Source organism: Pelophylax lessonae (assembly GCF_965119305.1).
Source record: "Pelophylax lessonae genome assembly, chromosome: 4".
NCBI classification, from domain to species: Eukaryota; Metazoa; Chordata; class Amphibia; order Anura; family Ranidae; genus Pelophylax; species Pelophylax lessonae.
Genome location: NC_138771.1, coordinates 274,355,607 through 274,379,701, shown reverse-complemented (window position 1 = coordinate 274,379,701; position 24,095 = coordinate 274,355,607). Strand labels below are relative to the sequence as shown.

Genomic DNA, 24,095 nt, shown 5'->3' with positions numbered 1-24,095 from the left:
GCTGCAGTCTGCAAATGCTCGCTGGATGGGCTGGGGGGGTTACCACTGGATCTAGATTATCCAGCCCGTCGCCCAGCCCCAGCCGTTGATTGTAGAGAAAACCAAAAAAGAGGCAAGGAAGGAGAAAATTGCTTAGACCAGAGATCCCAGCTGGGAGCTTAGGTCATTACTCCTGACTAGACAGATTAAAACTGATTACCTAGAGCAGAGAGGGGGTTATATACCAGATGAGGACAGCCCATGGGTGTAGCCAGGTGATTTTTGTTCTGCCTAGTCCTACTCCTGGAGGAGGCAATATAAACCCACTAGTTATGATTTATGGAGCGCTGTGTCAGACGAACGAAAGAGAAAATGATAAAAAAAAAATGTGGGTACAGTGTTGCATGACATGAAATTAGCACAGTGCTGCATAGTAAGAAAATGCCCTGGTCATGAAGGGAATAGAACCTTCAGAAGCAGAGTTAAATAGAAAGATTATCTATATAGTGGTACAAAGTAAATGCACAATGTGCCTCAATACTGCAAACACAACCACAAGGACTTGTAGATCAAAATTAATGGGGAGGACAGTTTTTCACCATTGAAATATACTTACCAGCTTTCCAATGCAAGCTGTGATTGAACAGAACATCTAATCTCCATAAGAGTATTCAAGTATGTGACAAAATTTTTGCATACTGTATTTTGCAATTACAGCCATAAAACATTTGGCAATTAGAAAAGCTGACCCATTTCTAGGTCTTCTGACTTGCATGTTCTAGACACTATGAACTTTTCTGATTAGTGATGTACTGGAACTTGTCATGAAACGCTAATGAAGGAAAAAATCTGTTTTCATAGCTAAAAGAAGTGAAGACTATGTTCAAACATTAATTATCTCTATGATGACTAGTATTGAAATAAATCATAATGCTTCTCTTTCATTCTCTGAACAAAGGTTTCATTTAAATGTTAAAATAGTTGTTCACTTATGAAAACTGTGTTAAAAAAGAAAGTCATAAGAATATATTCGTTTTAAAGATAGCAGGAAAAAAAAATAGTTCAGTTCATTAGGCACGGACAACCAGCCAACCATTAATTAAATTACAATTTTAAATTGGGGTAGTACGTGTGTTAGTTTTGGCAGTAGTTACAAGAATGAATTTTCCATTGGAATAGGTCTCCTCTACTCTATGTGACAACTATAATATTTTCCCTCACAACCCCCAACAGGGTTACAGAGTGTAATTAAAAAAAAATTAGTTTTTTCCCCTCCCCACAAAAAAAAAAAAAAAAAGAAATTGGCTGGAGTTGTACTCTAAAATGGAGCAATGCTGATAAAAGTATGTTGTGTTATAGGTTTAGTTTGTTAAAAGTGATTGTTGAGTCAAAACACTTTTTTTTTTTTTTTTAAAGATAGAGTGTGGACGTATTAAAACCCTCCATTACCGTCTGTAACCTTGGCTGGGGAGATCTATCATTTTTATTTATTCTGGTGACCACGTCACTTGTGTGATGAGAGATCAAAAAACTTTACAGCTGTCACAAACAAAAAGTGAGGGAAAATCACTTACTGGGGGCACCTGTTCCATGGACAAATGTCTTAAGCCGGCCATAGACTGTTGGAATTTCGAAACCTCTATGGGCAGATTGACTGTACCCAAGCTGATCAATTAACTTGAGTACAACAGCCTGTTGAAATTTTAATGCAATTATTGCTAGTGTTAGAATGTATTCTGCCTGCACTTTGGAGAGAATTTCTCCTCTTACCATCTGTGTCTCCCATTGTTTTTTTTAATTAACCGGTATGCCTTACCTTGAAAGGCTAACAAGGGGCATCAAATGATATGTGGGATATGCCAGAAAAAGGAAAAAAGGGAACAGGTGGAGAGAAAAGGTGCTGGGAGCATATTCTCAATTCCTATGTAGCAGCATAGGGTGGAATGAGATGACAAAAAGCATCTCCATCAACTGTTAAACCATTCTCAAGGCACGGGATGATGCGCACATATTAATAAAATGCCTCTCTGCAAAACATGTGAATGGTGAAGAAAAGTACAACTAAAAATTCAGACCTCATCATATGATCAGTTAAGGTAGGGAAGGGGGAAATGGGGTTTGGTAGAAAGGAAGGATCCAAAACCACCCTTTCACACCTGACTTGCCTCTAATGGGCCATACACACTATAAGATTTTCTGAAGACTTTTTCCTTTAGACTTACCAAAACCATATAATATGAGGTCAAACCTAAACACTTTCAATTTGTATGCAATCTGGCAGGCCCTTGCACTACATAGAAAAGGTAAATCTGAAGGAAATCGAACAACAAAAGTTGGATAGTGTGTATCCAGCTTAAGTCACAAGAACACCTTTGGCCAACAGTAGGCAGCCATTAGGAGAGAATGAGTATCGACAGAAGAGGAGAGAGAGAGCAGCATAGCTCTGGCCGGGATGTGTCGTGCGAGTTCAGACCGGGGGAAGGAGGAGCTCAGCCAGGGACAGTCAGATCATCTGGCACAGTGGCACTGGAAGGCTGGAGATCAACATCATTAGGAATTGGTAATCCTACACCAACCCCTGAAGGATGTCCCTGGTTTTTGGAACTGACCAGCTTCCACTAACAAATCTTCATTATCTGTTAAAAAAAACATTTATCCACAGATAGCAGATAATGATGAATGGGTCTCTTGCAAAGCACAGTAGAGTTGGCAAGGTAAGAGCTCTGACCCGGCCGTAAATCACAGGGAGTTCTCAGGGATACACAGGCAGTAATTAATCTGCAATTAGCCTGCTGACATTGGGGGAAGACAGAGCTTCGCAGCACACATCCTCAGCTTTTCATGCTTTACTGCTTAACAGGTAGCTTCAAACAACACAGTTAACTACACTCCTGGTGACTTCTTGATCCCGCACATACTACCCGCCATACACTCCATACCACTCTCCTGCACATACTACCCACCGCCACAGAGTCCGTACCCCTCTCCCGCACATACATATTACCCACCGCCACACAGTCCGTACCCCTCTCCCGCACATACATACTACCCACCGCCACACAGTCCGTACCCCTCTCCTGCATATACATACTACCCACCGCCACACAGTCTGTACCCCTCTACCGTACATACATACTACCCACCGCCACACAGTCCGTACCCCTCTCATGCACATACATACTACCCACCGCCACACAGTCCATACCCCTCTCCCGCACATACTACCCACCACCATACAGTCCGTACCCCTATCCCGCACATACATACTACCCACCGCCACACAGTCCATACCCCTCTCCCGCACATACTACCCACCGCCATACAGTCCGTACCCCTATCCCGCACATACATACTACCCATCGCCACACAGTCCCTACCCCTCTCCCACACATACATACTACCCACCGCCATACACTCCGGTCCCCTCTTTCGCACATACTACCCACTGCCATACACTGCGCACTTCTCTCCTGCACATACTACCCACTGCCGTACACTCCGCACTTCTCTCCTGCACATACTACCCACTGCCGTACACTCAGCACTGTACATTCCCGATTTAACATTACCATATTCTACACTGTGTGTAATCTCAGACTAACCACACCCCTTCAAACCACGCCCACTCAATTTAAACAACGCCCACTTTTGCATTGCATGCCTCATTGTTTTCGCTAGAAAACTAGGGCTCCCTTTTGATCTTCCACACAGACCCACTGATTTCATGATACGCCCCTGACTGACTCTTTACTGATACAGGCTATTCAAGCAGTTTGCTCAAATGCTTCCTTCAACTCAATATCTTTATAGGACGGTCTTTTGGTCAGAACTGCAGCAAAAAATCCCAATTTCTGGCTCAAGAGGGGCCTGATAGCTCACTAGCAATATAACTAGACAGAAGCCAGTATCCCATTTTCTTCTGATCTTTGAGAACTCTGAAATAGGACAGTGTTAATTACATTAATTCCTTTGTGATTGAATTTCCATAATTAAAGTCTACTCTAATTACAATGCACTCTGAACCCAAGAATCACATTAGGAAACTGAGATCAAGAGATCCACCGATGTTACAATTTTTAGGTCAAGTGTGCAGCCTTAATAATCAGAGCACCAAAGTTAAAGTATCAATAAAATATCAAACAGTTGTCCTAGATAATATTCCATTAACAATATGTGAGAAACAACCTGAAAATATCAGAAAGAATCTAGAAAGATGGATACATAAAGGAATAAGATCTAATTTTTTTTAAACACACATTTTACATTGCCATATCCATACTAAACCAATGATTTAGGCAGGCAAATAAAACCATTAATGGAAATGGATATGAACCTTTATTTAGTAACCAATGGATAATTTTTTTTTTTTTTTTTAACGTTAACAAGACAGTTTCTGAAGCTGCTGATCAGACATATGTCCTAACATTCTGCTGTGAATTTCCTGATTCATCCCCCAGTAGCTGCTCACTATCTAGGCTTTGAGGCAACAAAGCATCCATATACTGCTATACTGCATTTATTATTTACAATCGGGAAGAGTTTATGTTATGTGGTATTTGTTTTTCCTAAATCTAAATTTGCGTAGCCCCCAACATCAGTTTTTCTCATATTTGCAGAGCATTGTAGTAGTAGTTCTATAGAAAATCCAGAGCATTTTTTTTAGAAACTTGAGATTAGTAGTCTTTTCTTCATTGCAGATCAGTGGTTTCTCACCCTCTTTATTAACAGATGCATACAGTGCATTGCGAAAGTATTCGGCCCCCTTGAACTTTTCGACCTTTTGCCACATTTCAGGCTTCAAACAAAGATCTAAAACTGTAATTTTTTGTGAAGAATCAACAACTGGGACACAATCATGAAGTGGAACGAAATTTATTGGATATTTCAAACTTTGTTAACAAATAAACGAAAATTGGGCGTGCAAAATTATTCAGCCCCTTTACTTTCAGTGCAGCAAACTCTCTCCAGAAGTTCAGTTCATTGGATCTCCGAATGATCCAATGTTGACCTAAATGACTAATGATGATAAATAGAATCCACCTGTGTGAATCCACCTGTGTGTAATCAAGTCTCCGTATAAATGCACCTGCACTGTGATAGTCTCAGAGGTCCGTTTAAAGCGCAGAGAGCATCATGAAGAACAAGGAACACACCAGGCAGGTCCGAGATACTGTTGTGGAGAAGTTTAAAGCTGGATTTGGATACAAAAAGATTTCCCAAGCTTTAAACATCCCAAGGAGCACTGTGCAAGCTATAATATTTAAATGGGAGTATCAGACCACTGAAAATCTATGAAGACCTGGCCGTCCTTCTAAACCTTCAGCTCATACAAGAAGACTGATCAGAGATGCAGCGAAGAGGCCCATGATCACTCTGGATGAACTGCAGAGATCTACAGCTGAGGTGGGAGACTCTGTCCATAGGACAACAATCAGTCATATACTGCACAAATCTGACCTTTATGGAAGAGTGGCAAGAAGAAAGACATTTCTTAAAGATATCCATAAAAAGTGTTGTTTAAAGTTTGCCACAATGCCACCTGGGAGACGCACAAAACATGTGGAAGAAGGTGCTCTGGTCAGATGAAACCAAAATCAAACTTTTTGGCAACAATGCAAAACGTTATGTTTGGCATAAAAGCAACACAGCTCATCACCCTGAACACACCATCCCCACTGTCAAACATGGTGGTGGCAACATCATGGTTTTCTTCAGCAGGGACAGGGAAGATGGTTAAAATTGAGTGGAAGATGGATGGAGCCAAATACAGGACCATTCTGGAAGAAAACCTGATGGAATCTACAAAAGACCTGAGACTGGGACGGAGATTCGTCTTCCAACAAGACAATGATCCAAAACAAAGCAAAATCTACAATGGAATGATTCACAAATAAACATATGCAGGTGTTAGAATGGCCAAGTCAAAGTCCAGACCTGAATCCAATCGAGAAACTGTGGAAAGAACTGAAAACTGCTGTTCACAAACGCTCTCCATCCAACCTCACTGAGCTCGAGCTGTTTTTCAAGGAGGAATGGGCAAAAATTTCAGTCTCTCGATGTGCAAAACTGATAGAGACATACCCCAAGCAACTTACAGCTGTAATCGCAGCAAAAGGTGGCGCTACAAAGTATTAACTTAAGGGGGCTGAATAATTTTGCAGCCCAATTTTTCAATTTGTTAAAAAAGTTTGAAATATCCAATAAATTTCGTTCCACTTCATGACTGTGTCCCCACTTGTTGATTCTTCACAAAAAATTACAGTTTTATATCTTTATGTTTGAAGCCTGAAATGTGGCAAAAGTTCGAAAAGTTCAAGGGGGCCGAATAATTTCGCAATGCACTGTAAGTATCTTGGTCCAATGGCCACAGCGTTTTTTTTTTTTATACGCACACATACACAGTGCTGCAAGACTTCATAGTCCCTGCACCACCTACGCAGTAGTACCCCGTTGACTTCTATGGGATCATGGGTTTTAAAGCAGGAGGTGGTCCCATAAAAGTACTGGCAGCCTTTGGCACTGGATGTAAACAAATAGCAAAGCCAGCGCCATCAGATTAAAGCAAGCATGCATTTGTGGAAGGGGGGAGTGACAAAAATATTTGGTGCACTTTGTTTTAACTACTTGCCGCTACTATATAACTTCCTGTTACAGGGGCATGATCCTAAACTTCAGGGTCTGGAGCGCCGGTGGCGCTCCCACTGTGATTATGCACAGCGGGAGCTGATCGACAGGTACCGCCGACCATGTCCGCCGGCACTTGACGATCCTTCAAAACACAGGCAGAAAGGCAGTCGAGGGAAGGCATTGATCCTGTGTTCCGGCAAAGCAGGAACATGGATTAGTGCCTTGCCCCAGTAAAAGCACCTTTAACCCTTTGATTGCCCCTGATGTTAACACCTTCCCAGCCAGTGTCATTAGTACAGTGGCAGTGCCTATTTTTTAGCACTGATCACTATAATTATGTCACTGGTCCCCAAAAAGTGTCAGTGTCCAAATTGTCCACAGCAATATTACAGTCCCGCTATAAATTGCTGATCGCCGTCATTACTAGTAAAAAAAAAATTAAAAAACCACAATATCCCATAGTTTGGTTTGCGCAAAAGTTAGAGTGTGTACAATCAATATAAGCTAATTAGGATTTTTCTTTCCAAAAATATATAGCAGAATACATACTTGCCTAAACTGATGAAGAAATAGGTTTTATAGCAGAAAAAAAAAAAAACTGGATTTTTGACTTACCGCAAAATCCTTTTCTCTGAAGTTCATTGACAGATGCAGCTCCATATTCTTCTTAACCATTGGGTTATGTTGCCCCCTACAGGAGCAGGACACTAGGCAGGGAACAAAAAAAAAAAAAAAAAAAAAACTTTACTACGCCTATGGGGCAGTCCCTGAAGGCATACACCCACTCACTTTTCTATAGGATTTCGTTTTGTTGCAAGCAGTGTCGAGGAAAAAACCCCAACCCACTCAGAAATAGAGGAGCGGGTGCTGCGTCTGTCAAAGAACTTCAGAGAAAAGGAGTTTTACGGTAAGTAAAAAATCCAGTTCTCTAACGTTCATTGACAGACGCAGCTCCATATTCTTCTTAACCATTGGGATGTCCCCAAGGAGTATTTGCATGAGGGGTGGGAAAACAATGCAGAGAAAGAACGCAATTCCCCAAAGGCTAAACTTTGCCAACCAGGTAACAGAGCTGAACCAGGAACAACTGGAGCTCATCTAGAAACATGCATCCTCAAAGAGAAAAAAAATGCTCTTTTAAAACAGCAACCTGCAAAACCTTGAGGCCAAAAGAAGCATCCGAGGATGCCAACACATCTACTTTATAGAATTTGTGTATTGACGACAAAGTTGCTGACTTGCAAACTTGTATTACTGATGCCTGATGGCGAAAGGCCCAAGAGGCACTCCGTGCCCTAGCAGAATGCGCCTTCACAGGGAAAGGTGGAACCTGACCCTTAATTGAATATGCCTGTACCACTGTGTGCCTGATCCATCTGGATATAGATGTAGCCTTTGCCTTCCAAGGTCCTTTCATGAGGACAAAAGGAGAGTCTGATTTCCTGAAAGACTCCATAACCACCAGACAAACCCTAATTGCCCCAACCATAGCCAAAGAATGCAAGCCAAATTCCTTGGGATGCTTGAGCTTGGACAGAGAGAAGGCAGCACAATGTCTTCATTCAATGGAAATCAGAAACCACCTTAGGAACAAACAACTGATTAGGTCGAAGTACCACATAATCTCTGTGGACCACCAGAGAAGAACGGCAGAACAGTGCTGCCAATTCAGACACCCTGCGGGTAGAGGTAATAGCCACCAAAAAGGCTACCTTCTGTGACAGTGTAAGCAGAAGAATCTGCCTAAGTTTTTAAAGGGAGGTATTTGAAGAACAGACAGTACCACTGAGGTAACGGGGACTGTATCAGAGGAGCCACATGGCAAACTCCCTGGATAAAAGTGCGAATCAAAGAATGCGTAGCTAAAGGGCGTTGAAAAAATAACGCCCAAGTTGACACCTGGCCTTTATTACCCAAGGCCAACCGCTGCTCAACCCCTCTTTGGAGGAAAGCCAATATCCTAGCCACTGAAAAGGAGCCTGAATGCACCTTAATCAATTCACACCATGAGATGGACGATTTCAACGTACGACGATAAATCTTCCTGGAGGTAGATTTTCTAGCCTTCAACAGTGTGGGAATTAGTGACACTGAGTCAGAAAGACCCCTAGTCTTTAATACCTGGCTTTTAACAGCCACGCCATTAAAGCCAGTGACTGTAAAGCAGGATGGAAGATCAGCCCTTGAGACAACAGATCTTCCCTGCGAGGAAGTTGGGGACCAACCTTACCAGATCTGCAAACCAAGACCGGCGAGGCAAGTCTGGGGCCAACAGAATGACCGGAATCCCTTCCAAATCTATTCAGCGCAGAAGCCTCTGCAGAAGTTTCAGTGGAGGAAACATAGATCAGCCGATACTGACCCCAAGAAGCCACCAGTGCGTCTGTGGCGTCGGCCAGAGGATCCCGAGACCTGGCTACAAACCTCTGTACCTTCTCGCTGAGCCGAGAAACTAACAGGTCTACATCAGGTGTCCCCCTGCGGACACACAACAGGAGAAACCTCTCCGGCTGCAGGGACCATTCCCCCTGATCCAACACTTAACTCAAATAATCCGCCTGCCAGTTCTCCACTCCGGGTATATGCACGGCGGAGAGGGCTGGAAAATTTTTGTTTTGCCCATATTAAGATCTCGGCCCCCTCCCAGGCCACCAGGACACTCTTCGGTGCCCCCTTGATGATTGACGTAAACCACTGCCGTGGCATTGTCTGATTGAATCCGAACTGGATAACCCTGCAGACAATTTGTCCAGGGACTCAAATAAAGCTTTATCACTCCAGAATATTGATCAGAAGTCTGGACTCTTTCAGAATCCAAGTCCCCTTGACACAGCTTTCCTAGCGCGGGGCTATAACCTGCACAAGCTCGCTGTTGATTGCAGTTCACTCAGGAACATAACTAGCTAAAAAATAAAAATCTTAACAAAAAGGTTCCTTTTAAATTAAAAAAAAAAAAAAAAAAACAATCCAAGACCGAATTTCCAGCCGGGAACTAGGTCCTACTCCTAAACTAGGCAGAAACAAATTGAATCCTATAGCAGAGTGAGTGGGTGGGTGTATGCCTTCAGGGACTGCCCCATAGGTGTGGTAACGTTTTTTCCTGCCTAGTGTCTTCTGGTAGGGGGCAGCATAACCCAATGGTTAGGAAGAATATGGAGCTGCGTCTGTCAGTGAACAAAAGAGAAATCTAGTGTTTTTTTTCAAAATTGTCAGTGTTTGTGTATAGCGCAAAAAAAAAAAAAAAAGGTGATCAAATACCACCAAAAGAAAGTTCTATTTGTGGGGAAAAGGAGGACATACATTTAATTTGGGTACAGCGTCGCACGACCATGCACTTGTCAGTTAAAGTAACGCAGCGCCATATTGCAAAAAGTGGCCTGGTCATGAAGTGGGAGGGGGGTAAATCTTCAGAAGGGCAAGTGGTTAAAGTGATTGTAAAGTCTTTCTTTTTTTGCACAGGGCAGCCTGGATCCTCCTCTTCTGGGGTCCCTCTTTGCTGCTCCTAGCCTCTCCCTCCTGACGAGTGCCCCCACAGCAAGCAGCTTGCTATAGGGGCACCCAAGCCAAGCTGCAGCTCCCTGTGTCCCTTTAGACACGAAGCTGCCGTTCAGCCCCACCCCCTCTCTTCTGATTGGCTACCTTTGATTTACGGGAGTCAATGGCACTGCTGCTGTGTCTCAACCAATCAGGATGGAGAGACCCGTATGGCCAAGGGACTTGTAGACATCGCTGGACAGAGATGGGGTTTAGGTACATATTAGAGGGTGCTGCTACACGCAGAAGGCTTTTTATCTTCATGCATAGAATGCATGAAGATAAAATACCTTCTGCGCCTTTACAGCTCCTTTTAACTGTACTTATTCCTCAAGATGTTTTAGTGAAAATTAGAGATGTAAAATTTCTGGGACTCATTGAAGCCATGAGAAAAAAAAAATCTCCCCCCCCCCCCCCCCCAGAAAAAGTGGAGAGTAGTTACACAAATTGAAATAATTTAGATTTTTAGGTGTCATTTTATCTATAAATTAAGGTATTGTGTATTTTTGGGAGGCAGTGGTTTGCAACACTTCCTTACTTGAAGATGCCACTGGTAAAGAAACACTTTGTAATGATTCAGAATTTATGTTGAACAATAGGCCGAAATTTATGTTGAACAGGCTCAGGTGCCCGTGTGCAAGAGGCCTAAATATCAGATGCGCAATAAGCATACAGCAAGTGAAGCCAAAGTTAATTCTAAACTCCTGATTCCCATGTGCTGTATATTCTGGATCCACAAAAGGCAAAGCTCCAGTATGCGAGCCAAGCAACAATCGATTTTAAAGTTTTAAAACAAAACAGCCCACCTTTAAAGAACACTGTCTTTACTTATCAATCAGCCATAGTAACATCTACCTGAAAGTATTTTTAGGCGACTAGCTCACTGATCCATATTTTAAGAATTGCATTTCTTAGATGATCATAAATGCCCCTTGTGGTGGTCATTTATAGATCAGAGAATGTAATTAATATTCCTGACCAAAGAAAACTTTTCAAGAAACAAACATGCAGACTACCATTTCTAACTTCAAGTCCTAATGTACTTTGTTGTATTGAGATAATGGCTTTAAACCTGAACTCAAGCAAAACCACTAATAAATGGGCATATTCCAAATTGCTGAATTTTTTTCATCCTGTTCATCAAATTATGTAAGCAAGGCAATCCTGCCATACAACACAGCCAAATCTTTAACCTGCTCCCACTTCCACTTGGATTGCCTAGGCGATCTGGGAGGAAGTTCTCCTCAACTCCCCCCCCCCCCCCCCCCCGGCATGTGCAGTGGGCAGCCGGTTGCTTACAGTTAAGATGCGGGTGAAGAAACTGGGTCGGGTGAAGACAGCGGTGGATTCTTTGACAGGGGAGTGTGTTTATTTAAAATCAGCAGCCACAGTTTATGTAGCTAACTTATTTTCACACATATGGTTAAAGCTCCTCTTTAAACACTTGCTGACTGCAAAACTTATATATGCCTTGCGGTCTGCAATCTGAGTGGCTCATAAACAGCTGGAACAGCTGGTTGGGGACATCCCACTGGAACGGTTTCTGCCATTTGCCGGTGTTCCTTGGGCTTACAGTTTCTGCCGCTTTGCCCGAGAAATGATCCGACGGAGCGGCTGGCTGCTCCCATAGGCGATTGATCGCCCCTATGGACTTGGAGGAGGACCAGAGTGCCATCACTACCAGTCCAGACTGGAAGAAGTTTTTTTTTTTTTAAAAAGAAAGCGAAAGATCAAAAAAAAATATACCGGTATATATTTTTTTATATTTTGCTTTTAAAAAAGATAAAGAGGAGATCTAGGGTCTTTTTTTTTACCCCAGATCTCTCTATAAAGAAGACCGGTTGTCCTTATTTCTATTACAAGGGATGTTTACATTTTTTGTAATAGGAAAAAAGGGATTAAATAAAAAGAAAAAAAAAAAAAAAAAAAAATTGAAAAAAAGGCACCCCATCCCTCTGTGCTCCTACGCAGAAGCGAATGCATATGTGAGTTGCACACATATATGTAAACAGTATTTGAACCACACGTGAGGTATCGCTGCGAACGTTAGAGAGGAGGTCTAGTGCTAGAATTATTGCCCTGGCTCTTAACTTTAAACAGGTAACCTGTAAAGGTGTTTAAAGTGTTGCCTACGGAAATTTTTTTAGTACTGTAGTTTGTCGCCATTTCACGAGCGCGCACAATTTTAAAGTGGTCTCTGATCAAGGTAGAGAGCCAATCACAGTGATTCTTTACCACGTGATCAGCTGTGTCCAATCACAGCTACACAAAGTAAACAGGATTTGACAATTCCCGCCAATCCTCTCCTCGCGCGACAGTGCAAAGAGGAAGAGCCAATAACCAGGGGACCTCTACACTGATATTTAGTATCCTGATTATCAGTGCAGCCCCACCAGTGCCCACCAGCTCTCCCAATCAGTGCCACCTATGAGTTCCAATCGGCGCTGCCCCATCAGTACAGCCTCATTAGCGCACATCAGTGGGGATGCGTACCAGCAATTGCCGCCAGGCACCAGCGATCGCTCCCCGCTGAGAGAGAACGACGGCCTGCTGGGTAAACACAACAGACCGTTGTTCTCTCTGAAATGATCACAGAGCACCTCTGATCCTCCTATTTAGGGTCACAGGTCTCTGTTCATTTCACAAGTCCCTCCCCCATACAGTTAGAAAACACTCCCCTAGGCTCACACTTAACACTTTGATCACCCCTAGGTTAACCCCTTCCCCGTCAGTGTCACTATTACAGTAACAGTACATATTTATTGCACTGATTACTATAGTAATGTCACTGGCCGCCCCCCAAAAGTGTCAGTTAGGGGTCCGATATGTCCGCCGCAATGTCGCAGTCCCACTAAAAATCACAGATCGCCACCATTACTAGGAAATAAAAAATAGACTTTTGCACAAAATAAATCAAAATACGCTTATTGGGATTTTTTTTTACCAAAAATATGTAGCAGATAACAAATTGGCCTAAAAGAATTACTTTTTTTTTTTTGAGAATATATAGCAGAAAGTGAAAAATATTGTTTTTTCAGAATAGTCAACTCTTGTTTATAGATCAATAAATAAAAATTGCACAGATGATCAAATACCACCAAAAGAAAACTATTTGGGGGAAAAAAAAGGACTTAAATTTTATTTAGGTGCGACATCGCACGACCACGTAATTGTCCATTAAATAATGCAGTGCCGAATCATTAAGGAGGCAAATCCTTCCGGTCCAGAAGTAACACAGCCTGGGCAAGACTCCTCAGCTTGTTACTGGACAATAACAAAATTGATGAGGTCATCCCTGTACTCTCCCATCCAATACCTATATACCCATGTGGAAAGCAATAAAGCCCAATTGGCTTACAGGAATAGGGACAGAACTCATGTGCTCTCCAGGAGATTCATGAGAGGCCGATACCAACACAGATTTGGGAAGTTGCTAACTATATGAAAAACACAATGAATACAGAAACTGGATGAACGGGGTTTTTCCTGCATGGAATTTAGCTTTAATAATGATTGACCCAGAAGAAAAATAAATATGTAGGTTAGGTAGGAGTTATAACTTCACTTCAACATATTTTTCTGTAAGCCTTTCTGTAAACCTAGATTCACTGAACGGCACATCCAGCTGAGTACTAGCCTGGCAGCACATGCAGCTCCAATTTATCCATTGTATTGCCACGCTAGTAGTTTCAGGTCTGCATCGGCTGTTAATATTTAGGGAATTAAGAACACTGCTAGGCCACCAGGAATGGGGAGAAGGTAAACATTTACTATAGTCCAGCTTCAGTTTTTTACTAAGGTGATTTGTGAAATCTACATATACATAGATATTATTTTTACTAAATTTCCTTCTGAACGCATGTGCAAAAATGTTGTAGGATTAGCCCAAGGTCTTGAGTCAACGGGCTTTTGTTTGCGTCAAGCAGGTTTTGCATTCCTGTTATTTCTGAACAAGCGGTTTTGGACATTGAGTCAGTATATGGACACTTATGAACAAATAAAAGGTTGCAGCGCTAAACAGTGTTATAAGGAGTGTCTGAAAATCAAGTCCAACTATGAAACATAAGTCCAGTCAACTCATAAATCCAAGTGGATAGCAGAATTCTGTGTCAATATAAAATCAATGCCGACACCAGTTAGTGTTTCTCCAACAAAGTAAAAAGTGAACACTCACCAGACTCATATGCTGTCTTATCAGGACAGCTAAAAAGCGTGTAAGATGAAGCCACCCTTAATGCTCCTGAAGAATCGCGTGGCGCGAAACGGCCGTAGAGCAGGGTTATATGCCAGAGGTCCATAAGCCACCAGTCTTTTTAGTCTGGTGGCTCCATATGTGGCTCTGAGGAAGAGGCTGAGCCTCGAAAACACGTCAGCCGTCATCTCATCGGATTATGGAATTTCATATGGACTATTCCTGACACTGGAGCAACTGAGCTTGTTCTGATCATTTTACACCTGTGTTTGTGAGTAGCCATTTTATATCAAATAAAGGACCGAGCACCAAGACAAAAAACTTAAAGCTCAATCACCCAGCGCTCTGTACTTGTACAAAAGTGTGCACCTGCACACCAGTAACATTAATATAAAAAGGAGCAGCCACCTAAATTTGGGTAAATTGTATACAAGGTGCGTATTAAAAAATAAGCACAAGCAGCCATTTTATATGTTGCATAAATAAAGCCTATTATTGAGGATAATGCGCTAGGTCGGTGCGCCCTTTCTTTGTTTCTTTTTGCCTTCAGTACCGTTGGACTACCCCAGTCCTTTTTGGGCTGCAAGACCTAGCCATCCAAGACGCCAGCTGTAAGTCCCGTGGGGAGTGTGGTCGGGGAGCTTGGATTCTAAGCGCAGGAGAAGGGTGGTATCACCATATTGTTTTGGAGCGGCTTCATATGTAAGTGCTATACATGTTGTTGCACTGTATGGATCTCCATTTTGTGTTTTGTACATTGCTTTTAACCATTATGGAAGTTTTAATAAATACTACACTATGAGGAGATTTCTTTTCTCTCTTGCCTGTTGATTTGCCACTCTGGAGTTAACATCTGAGGAAAGCAAGTCCGGTAAAGGGATAAGAAGATCATACCCCGCCTGATTTCTCTGGTTTCACACTTTTTAGCGCTGCAACCTTTTGTTTATTTCACTGGTGTTTGTATATTCACACTGTTTTGCAAGCTGCTATTTCTTAGGCCCCGTTCACATTGCCGCGATCTGACTTGGGGGGGGGCGACCTCCGAGGTCACGGTGCGAGCAGCGCGCCGCGACCTCGGAGCGGCCGCCACGGACTTCATAACATTGAAGTCTATGGCGGTCGCCTCCGGGTCGCCCCAAAGAAGCTCCGGACCCTTTTTCTAAGTCGGAGCGACTTGTGTCGCTCCTATTAGAATGGGTCCGCAGCTTCCCTCTGGAAGGCGACCTACGGCAACCTATGAGGCGACCAGGTCGCCTCACAGGTCGCCTTAGTGTGAACGGGGACTTATGGATTAGGCGCTGACATTTTTCTTTTTGTTTATGGACACTTATGGTTGCTAATATTTTTATTGCTAACGAGTTTTGACATTTGTACATTAGTACCGAGATAATAAACTCTTTATAAAGCAGCATGATCTATTAGGGTGTGTTCAACTTGCTTTGAGTCACAGTATACCAAGTCAAAAGGTGCGGGCAGTTATTCTAGGTCAAAGTTTTTATTTGTGCTGTTTTTAATCAATAGTCATCACTGGTAAACATGTAGGTTTTATGTAAAGGCCTGCTTACTCGCATTCGTTTCTTTACCTTTTTATAAAATGCATTTTGTAGGTTGTGTAAGCGATCTCTGGAAACCATCATAAAATGTACAGCAAATGTAAAATTTCAAAAGCACAGCCAGCCTGAACTTATCTGCAGTTAAAATTTTGATTCCGAGAGGTTACATTTTTTCTGCTCACAACAGTAACCTTAATGCGTGTTTTAGTGAACATTCTACCACCTTAATGGTTCGTGCATGTGGACTATTCTAGGCATTTTTCCTGCCTAACATTTTATAAAACCACTTGGAGGCTGCGCATTACCCATACAGCCTGCCATACGAGTACAAAAGTACAGCCAAACGTTGATGCTTCTTTGCCTTGGCATTTGCCTGCTAGAACAAGAAAGATGCCACTAATATACAAAAAACAAAAAAAAAAAAACAGCTCCCATATTTCAGTCTGGACAAGTTGTCAAAAACATTCTAGTTTGGGAGCATTTAAGAGACTGAAGCTATTGTGAATGAAGTTGTGTAGATGCTACCTTGCCAAACGTGCAAATGAGTAGACTATCTAAAAGCAGCTCCTCTTCCTCTGAGCCACATTTGTACGTTGGCTCGGCTAGAAATAAGAGATGCTGCATGCAAAGAAAAGGTAGGACTGAATGTGAAACTGCCACTTGCAAATAAAACATTAATGCAAAAAGCAGCACGATTTACAAAAGTACGGCTGCGTACAGTCAGCCATTCACTTGTGTGCAGCTCCCCAGGCATGAGAAAGTGCCAGGAGTAATGACTTCCTAAATAATAAATCAGGAAAAAAGAATCATGGCACTTTTATACACAAATCAGAAATGGCAGCTCCCACATTTCAGTCTGGACAAGTTATCAAAAACTTTCCAGTTTGGGAGCATTTAAGGGAGAAGTACAGCCAAAGCTAGTTTTGCTGTACGTCTCCTGTGGGTTCGTTCTGCACTCCTGTGACCTGTTTTCAGCAGACAGCTGCAGCCCGCTGTCAGGCGAAGTCACAGAGACAGTCCAGGTTTGGGCAAGATCGCGTCCATATGGTCGGGACTCGGGATCCACCCACATTCCTGGACCAGCATCCGGCTAAACCTCTCAGGCAGGCGCCTGAGTTGGCCACTTGCATCCCCTCCACAGCCACGTGCTCCAGTGAGACAGTCACCAGCTCTCTGTTCAGGGAGGCCTGAGAACTGAGCGATCAGCGGTGTTTGATTACTCGGTTCTCAGTGTTAGGCAAAATTTATTAAAAAAGTATTCCAAATACTTCATTTAAGAGACCCAAGCTATGGTGAACGGAGTATGTTGTGTAGATGCTCCCTTGGCGGAGCTATGCCAGACACGTAGATGGGTAGACCTTCTTAAAGTAGCTCCTCTTCCCCTCACAGTCCAACGCTCCTTTCACACTAGCCGACTCTAAAATTGGGAGGTTTTCAGTGCAACTTTGGAGCCCAACTTTGATCAGACTTATACTCTCGGACATTGAAGTCGTGTCAAAGTCTGATCAAAGTAGTGCAGGAACCTTTTCTGAAGTCGCAGCGACTTTTATAGTATCAATTGGAAAGGCTCGCAGAGATGCATTGCACTTCACATGTCCTGCAACTTTGGGTCTCACAAACTGCACAAGTGTGAAAGGAGCCTAAAACAGCTAAGGAAGAGCATACATAGCTAAACATTTACAGGCCATGTTAATGATGCAAGCATTGTTTGTGTCAATATCAAGCTAAAGAGAGTTCATTCTGAAGCAATAAAAGAGTATTTGCAAGAATGTGAAATGCTCATCACGCACAGATTTTGAAACCTGTTGAAAAATTCCTGTGTTGGTTATGCACTATTGTTTTTTTACCATAGAAAGAGGAATAATTGCTTCATCTGTATGTTTGGCTGAGCCAGAAATAAAATTTTCAGCATTCAAAGAACAGGTAGAACTCTGACAACTTATTGTTCACTGCACAGAATCTGCCTATTAATGGCCGGCCCAAGCCAGCTGGACTCAAGTAGTCCGTGACTGGGTACTTTTAGCATACGCAGACTGCAGAGCATGCATATATAAAAAACACAAACTTATGCAGGTATTTTTTTTTTTAAAGCGGTAGTATCCCGCTTTTTTACACTTACCTACAGGTAAGCCTATAATAAGGCTTACCTGTAGGTACAAAAAAATATCTCCTAAACCGGCATGGTTTAGGAGATATTTACAGTGCATGCAGCCGCTCGCACGAGCGGCGCATGCGCTCTGAAGGTCCGGGGGGGACCTTCAATCTATTTGCCGGGAGCTTGCCGGAAAATCACTCCCGCGCGCATGTGCGGGAGTGACGTCATCGCGGCTCCAGCCAATCATCGCGCCGGAGCCATCTCTTCCAGCCAATCACCGCGCCGGAGCCGCCGAACCCGGAAGAGACGGCTAGGGATCATGGCAGCGCCCGCAGCGATGTCCGGGGGTCCGTGTCGGGGCTTCGTTCTAAGGTAAGTAATACAGAATGAGCTAGTATGCGATGCATACTAGCTCATTATGCCTTTGTCTTGCAGGTTTTTTTTTTTTTTTTTTTTTTTTTTGAACTTTGGGTTTACAACCGCTTTAAGGATAGTATACTGCATTTATTTTTAATCACCTTATAATTTCAAATGCTCCTTTTTCAAATTTCTGCATCTAAAGTAGGGATTTTGCAGAGTAACTACTAGAGGGAACCCTGTGATTGACTCATCCTTATTCAGTGTCTCTGCTTAACCGCTGTTGAGAGGATGTATTATCCACTTAAAAAATACATTGTTGGAGAAGGGTTGGATGATTTTCAGACCTACATTGTGTGTTGGAACAGTAAAGCTGGCTGCTTTCTTGTATATGTATATCTAAAAAATAATGTCAAGAATAGTGTTGGGCGAGGGGTTCGGCCCGAGCATTAGTTCGGGCCGTACATTAGCTGTTCACCCCATTTGGGGAACACCTGAATTTGCAGGGTGTTGGCACCGCCAAATGCACTGCGCGCTGCACAGTGCATTCTGTGCCCTGATTGGGCAAAGCTTTGTAAAAGTGAGTTGTTAAGGAGAAGGGCCGGGAAGACAGCCACAATGTCCTTTACAAATCAACAAGTCATCAGCTGTCAAAGGGCTTCCCCACTGACAGCTGAATAAAAAAAAAAAATTGCTGGTAAAAAATAGCAAAAACTGTGTGGGGGTCCCCCCCAAATGCATGCCTGACCCTTAACCGAGCATGCAGCCAGGCAGGTCAGTAAAAAAAGGGGTGCAAAAGAAACCAAACAAGCACTTTGGGGAGGGGAAACAAGGGGGGGCCCCAGATCCCGCCCCCTCTATGTGAATGAGCATTGTACCCCTACCCATTCACCAAATTAAAGTGTCAAAAAATAAATAAAAACAGGAGGCAGTTTTTGACAATTCCTTTATTAAAAATCAAAAAAAAGCAACGTCCCCCAAATTAGTTCCCTTGCCAATTACGCCACTGTCTAACAAAAAAAAAAAAAAACAAAAATGCCAGAACTGAAATCAGTGCATGCTGGGTCAGTGACTTCCCAAGGGGGTGGTTTGCCTTCACAGTGGGGAGAGCAATGTTTTCTCGTTTTCGGTTCCAGCGGTGTTGTGATTGACTATGGATCTACATCAGAGGACACTATTCTTTTTAGCAAAGGAATTGTCAAAACAGTCTTTTTTTTATTACCTTGACACTTTTTAGGCATCACATAAACCCCACAACCACAGACGAGGTTATGGGGAAGAGACACTTGCTCCCATCAACATGGGGACAAGGTGCTTTTAAATTAGGTGCATCCACCCCCCTCATGTTGAGGACATGTGGCCAGGTATAGTTCGGGGGGGGGGGGGGCGCTCGGATAAGGGTCTGGTTTAGATTTTGGGGGGGACCCCCACACTTTTTATAGGTTTTAGGTTACCCTTAGAATTCATACCAGACCAAAAGGGCCTGGTATGGACTGGAGGGATGGGAAGGGGAGGGGACACCACGCCATTTTTTTTTTTAAACCTCTCTCTATTGCCAGCAAATTTAAAATGTAATTTCATGCATTTTTGTTTTTCTTTAGAAAATGAATTTTTTGCTGCAGCATGTTCTATACATGCTACAGATGCACCACTTTATAGGCCGACTAAGGGGACCCCCCCCCAGTCACTTCGGGAGTTCTGGTGCGAACCAAATAGGTAGGTGTTCGGTCTAGTCAAGAATTACATTTAGTTACACATTTACTTACATCATCTCTTCTTTAAAGTGACATGTGAAGGTGGTTAACCTTGTAATAGTCACACAACATAAAAAGGGTCTTGTTAAACAGTGTACACGTAGCTTTTGCAATCTAAACCTAATAACAGGTAATGATCACTTATATGTACCATCTGGAGTTAAAATCCGAGAGATTGTCTGAAATTAAACAACCTTTGTGTATGTATATAATATTTTAATGTATATAACGGTTGCATTCACATGTCAGCGTTTGGATCGCGGGCAGAACCGCTGCGGTTCCGCCCGCGATCCAGAGATTATTGCAAATCGCGGGACGCCTAGCGTTGCCCGTTGATTTGCAATAGCCCCCCAAACGCCGAGCGATGTTGCCGCGATTTCCGCCTGCCGAATCGCAGCAACTTCGCGCAAACAAAATCGCGGGACGCAATACGCTCCAAAGAAGTACAAGAGCTTCTTTGGAGCGTATTGCGTCCCGCGATTTTGTTTGCGCGATGTTGCCGCGATTCGGCAGGCGGAAATCGAGGCAACATCGCTCGACGTTTGGGGGGCTATTGCAAATCAACGGGCAACGCTAGGCGTCCCGCGATTTGCAATAAATCTCCGGATCGCGGGCGGAACCGTGGCGGTTCTGCCCGCGATCCAAACGCTGACATGTGAACGGAGCCTAAAGCTCAACTCCAGCTTTTGCTACACTTTACATGTCCCTCACTAACATGTGAGGCCACTGGATGTGCACTATAGACTATATAGAGCTGCAGCTACATACAGCATACTACACTGTGCTCCGGGTTCGAGCCCAGACTTCCTGGCTCATAACACACTAGAAATATATCTGATCGGGGGTCAGCCAATCAAAGAAAGCAATGTATTCGAGCAATAAACACAAAGCTTCCTCTAATTGGATAAGTCAGAGGTTGTGACATCAGCCCGCCTCTCTGACTCTTTATTCATTGCTAGAATACATTGCTTTCCTTGATTGGCTGAGCGCTGATCAGATAGACTAATGTGTTCCGGGTATAAGAAATGAAGTCTGGGCTCCAACCCAGAACACAGTGCGGTATCCTGTATATAGCCGCAGCTACATAGAGATTATACTGCACATCCAGCGGCCTTACATGTTAGCGAGGGAGATAGTTCGTTTGAGCCAAATGTACTATGTAAACTGTAGCAAAAACTGGAGTTCAGCTTTAAACACAAACCATTGCATATTCCCTTAAAGTCAAACAAGCATCATTTAGAAGCAAAAAATAATTAAAGAAAAAAAGAAAAAAAACTTGATGAACAAGAGGTTTCAGTTTGACACAAATTGGATATAATTGTTAGTTACCTGTATCTTTCTTCCTGTAATGTCTGTGAAAGAAATCCATAGTCTCTTTTGAACTGTACTTTGAGTGCCTCAATGTCTTCAACCAGCTGAGTCTGGGCCTCTCTTATTTCTCTCAGCTCTTCTAGAAATACAGCAAGATCCCCTTGGCTGTCATTAGTATTTATCCGTCCGCCATCATATGCCTGGTTTCCATTACTATCAGCTGAGGCGGATGTCCCGCTAGAGCACTCATCATCGCTTATATACTTGGGCTTAGCGACTATTGTGGCACTCCCACTTAAGTTCCTGGCATTGCTTTCTGGGTGAAAGTCATCGAGCGAGTTCTTTAAATGAGAAATGTTATCAGCGCTTCCAAATTTATTACGTATAAGGTTTGCAAACTCCCGAGATTTGTTGAAGACAAACATTGGCGGAGTCAACGAAACCCCCGGTACACCCATTTTACTGTGTTCTCCTGGAACAGTAGGCCTAGAACTACTGTGCACATCCCTTAAAGAATGTTGTAAATCTTTAAGCTGTTCTTTGGAAAGGTCCTTTGTACTCTTTGTTGCAGAGCCATTTTGCTCTATGTCCTTTAACTTTTTATGATACTGTTCCAGTTTTTTCTGCAACTGTGCTATTGTGTGAGCCGATTTCTGGTTCTTTTTCTCAAAGACTTGTTTAATTCGACTCGCCTGTTGCTTATCAGCACTGTTCACCAGTTTCAAGTACTCCGCCACATTGCCGTCACGGGCCGTTTGTTCAATTTTAATCTGTTCAGTGACTTTGAGGATTTTCTGCTTTAGGCTATCAGCGGAAAGTTTGACTTTGTGAAAGTCCAAGATGCCATCAGGTATGTCAAAGTTAAGATTGGTATCTGATCCTCCTCGTCTGATATTTAGAGGCAAGCTGAGTGTGTTCATATCAGATCTGTCCACCTAAAAGAGAGGATATCAATGTTACTAATGATCCGAGTTACATTTATATTCATAAAAGTAAACATTTATGGAAAATAAAATTCTTTACACTTCGTATTCCACTAAAGCTCTATAAAATATAAAAAGTTCTGGATAATGTGTGGATGAAAGGTGGAGTTCCATACCATGTTGTGTGGATGAAAGGGGAGTTCCATACCATGTTGTGTGGATGAAAGTGGAGTTCCACACCATGTTGTGTGGATGAAAGGGGAGTTCCATACTGTGGATGAAAGGGGAGTTCCATACCATGTTGTGTAGATGAAAGGGGAGTTCCATACCATGTTGTGTAGATGAAAGGGGAGTTCCATACCATGTTGTGTGGATGAAAGGGGAGTTCCATACCATGTTGTGTGGATGAAAGGGGAGTTCCATACCATGTTGTGTGGATGAAAGGGGAGTTCCATACCATGTTGTGTGGATGAAAGGGGAGTTCCATACCATGTTGTGTGGATGAAAGGGGAGTTCCATACCATGTTGTGTAGATGAAAGGGGAGTTCCATACCATGTTGTGTGGATGAAAGGGGAGTTCCATACTGTGGATGAAAGGGGAGTTCCATACCATGTTGTGTAGATGAAAGGGGAGTTCCATACCATGTTGTGTAGATGAAAGGGGAGTTCCATACCATGTTGTGTGGATGAAAGGGGAGTTCCATACCATGTTGTGTGGATGAAAGGGGAGTTCCATACCATGTTGTGTGGATGAAAGGGGAGTTCCATACCATGTTGTGTAGATGAAAGGGGAGTTCCATACCATGTTGTGTGGATGAAAGGGGAGTTCCATACCATGTTGTGTGGATGAAAGGGGAGTTCCATACCATGTTGTGTGGATGAAAGGGGAGTTCCATACCATGTTGTGTGGATGAAAGGGGAGTTCCATACCATGTTGTGTGGATGAAAGGGGAGTTCCATACCATGTTGTGTAGATGAAAGGGGAGTTCCATACCATGTTGTGTGGATGAAAGGGGAGTTCCATACTGTGGATGAAAGGGGAGTTCCATACCATGTTGTGTAGATGAAAGGGGAGTTCCATACCATGTTGTGTGGATAAAAGGGGAGTTCCATACCATGTTGTGTGGATAAAAGGGGAGTTCCATACCATGTTGTGTGGATGAAAGGGGAGTTCCATACCATGCTGTGTAGATGAAAGGGGAGTTCCATACTATGTTGTGTGGATGAAAGGGGAGTTCCATACCATGTTGTGTGGATGAAAGGGGAGTTCCATATCATGTTGTGTGGATGAAAGGGGAGTTCCATAGCATGTGTGGATGAAAGGGGAGTTCCATAGCATGTGTGGATGAAAGTGAAAGGGGACTTGCCTGAGGTCAAGCAGCGGGTCACCACAGCCATGATGCACGCCAAAATTGAGGCGGTTCTAATAGATAAAATAGACAAGTACAGTAGACTTTGGCAACCTTGGGTTGACAATTTTCTTCCATCCAATTTTGACACCTCCCTCCTACTGCCCTGATATTAACCTGAGGCTTACTGGCTACTACTCCCTGTTCATTGCCCCCCCGGCGAACCTCCCTTCTTCCCCCCCTTTTTTTTCCTACTCCGCCTCCCTACGCGTTTTGTTCTGGCACCAACAGCACACCTGTTTGAGCCTGTCACGAACTACAGAGTGCACCCCGCAGGCTCCCTGGTTTGGCCTGCTTTTCCTGGTTTTACTTATTGTATCCTCTGTTTCCCCCGTCTAGTTGCATTACCATGTGGATTATC

At 43.1% G+C, this 24,095-nt stretch overlaps 1 protein-coding gene across 1 annotated transcript in view; it reads right to left on the bottom strand.

Moving 5' to 3' along the window:
* The window catches only part of TMCC3 (transmembrane and coiled-coil domain family 3), a 144,723-nt gene that overhangs the window by 13,265 nt on the left and 107,363 nt on the right, over positions 1 to 24,095 (bottom strand). Inside the window, exon 2 of the mRNA XM_082256976.1 lies at positions 21,421 to 22,337. Within this exon, the coding sequence (XP_082113102.1) occupies positions 21,421 to 22,337 (917 nt within the window). The remainder of the gene's footprint in view (positions 1 to 21,420; positions 22,338 to 24,095) is intronic.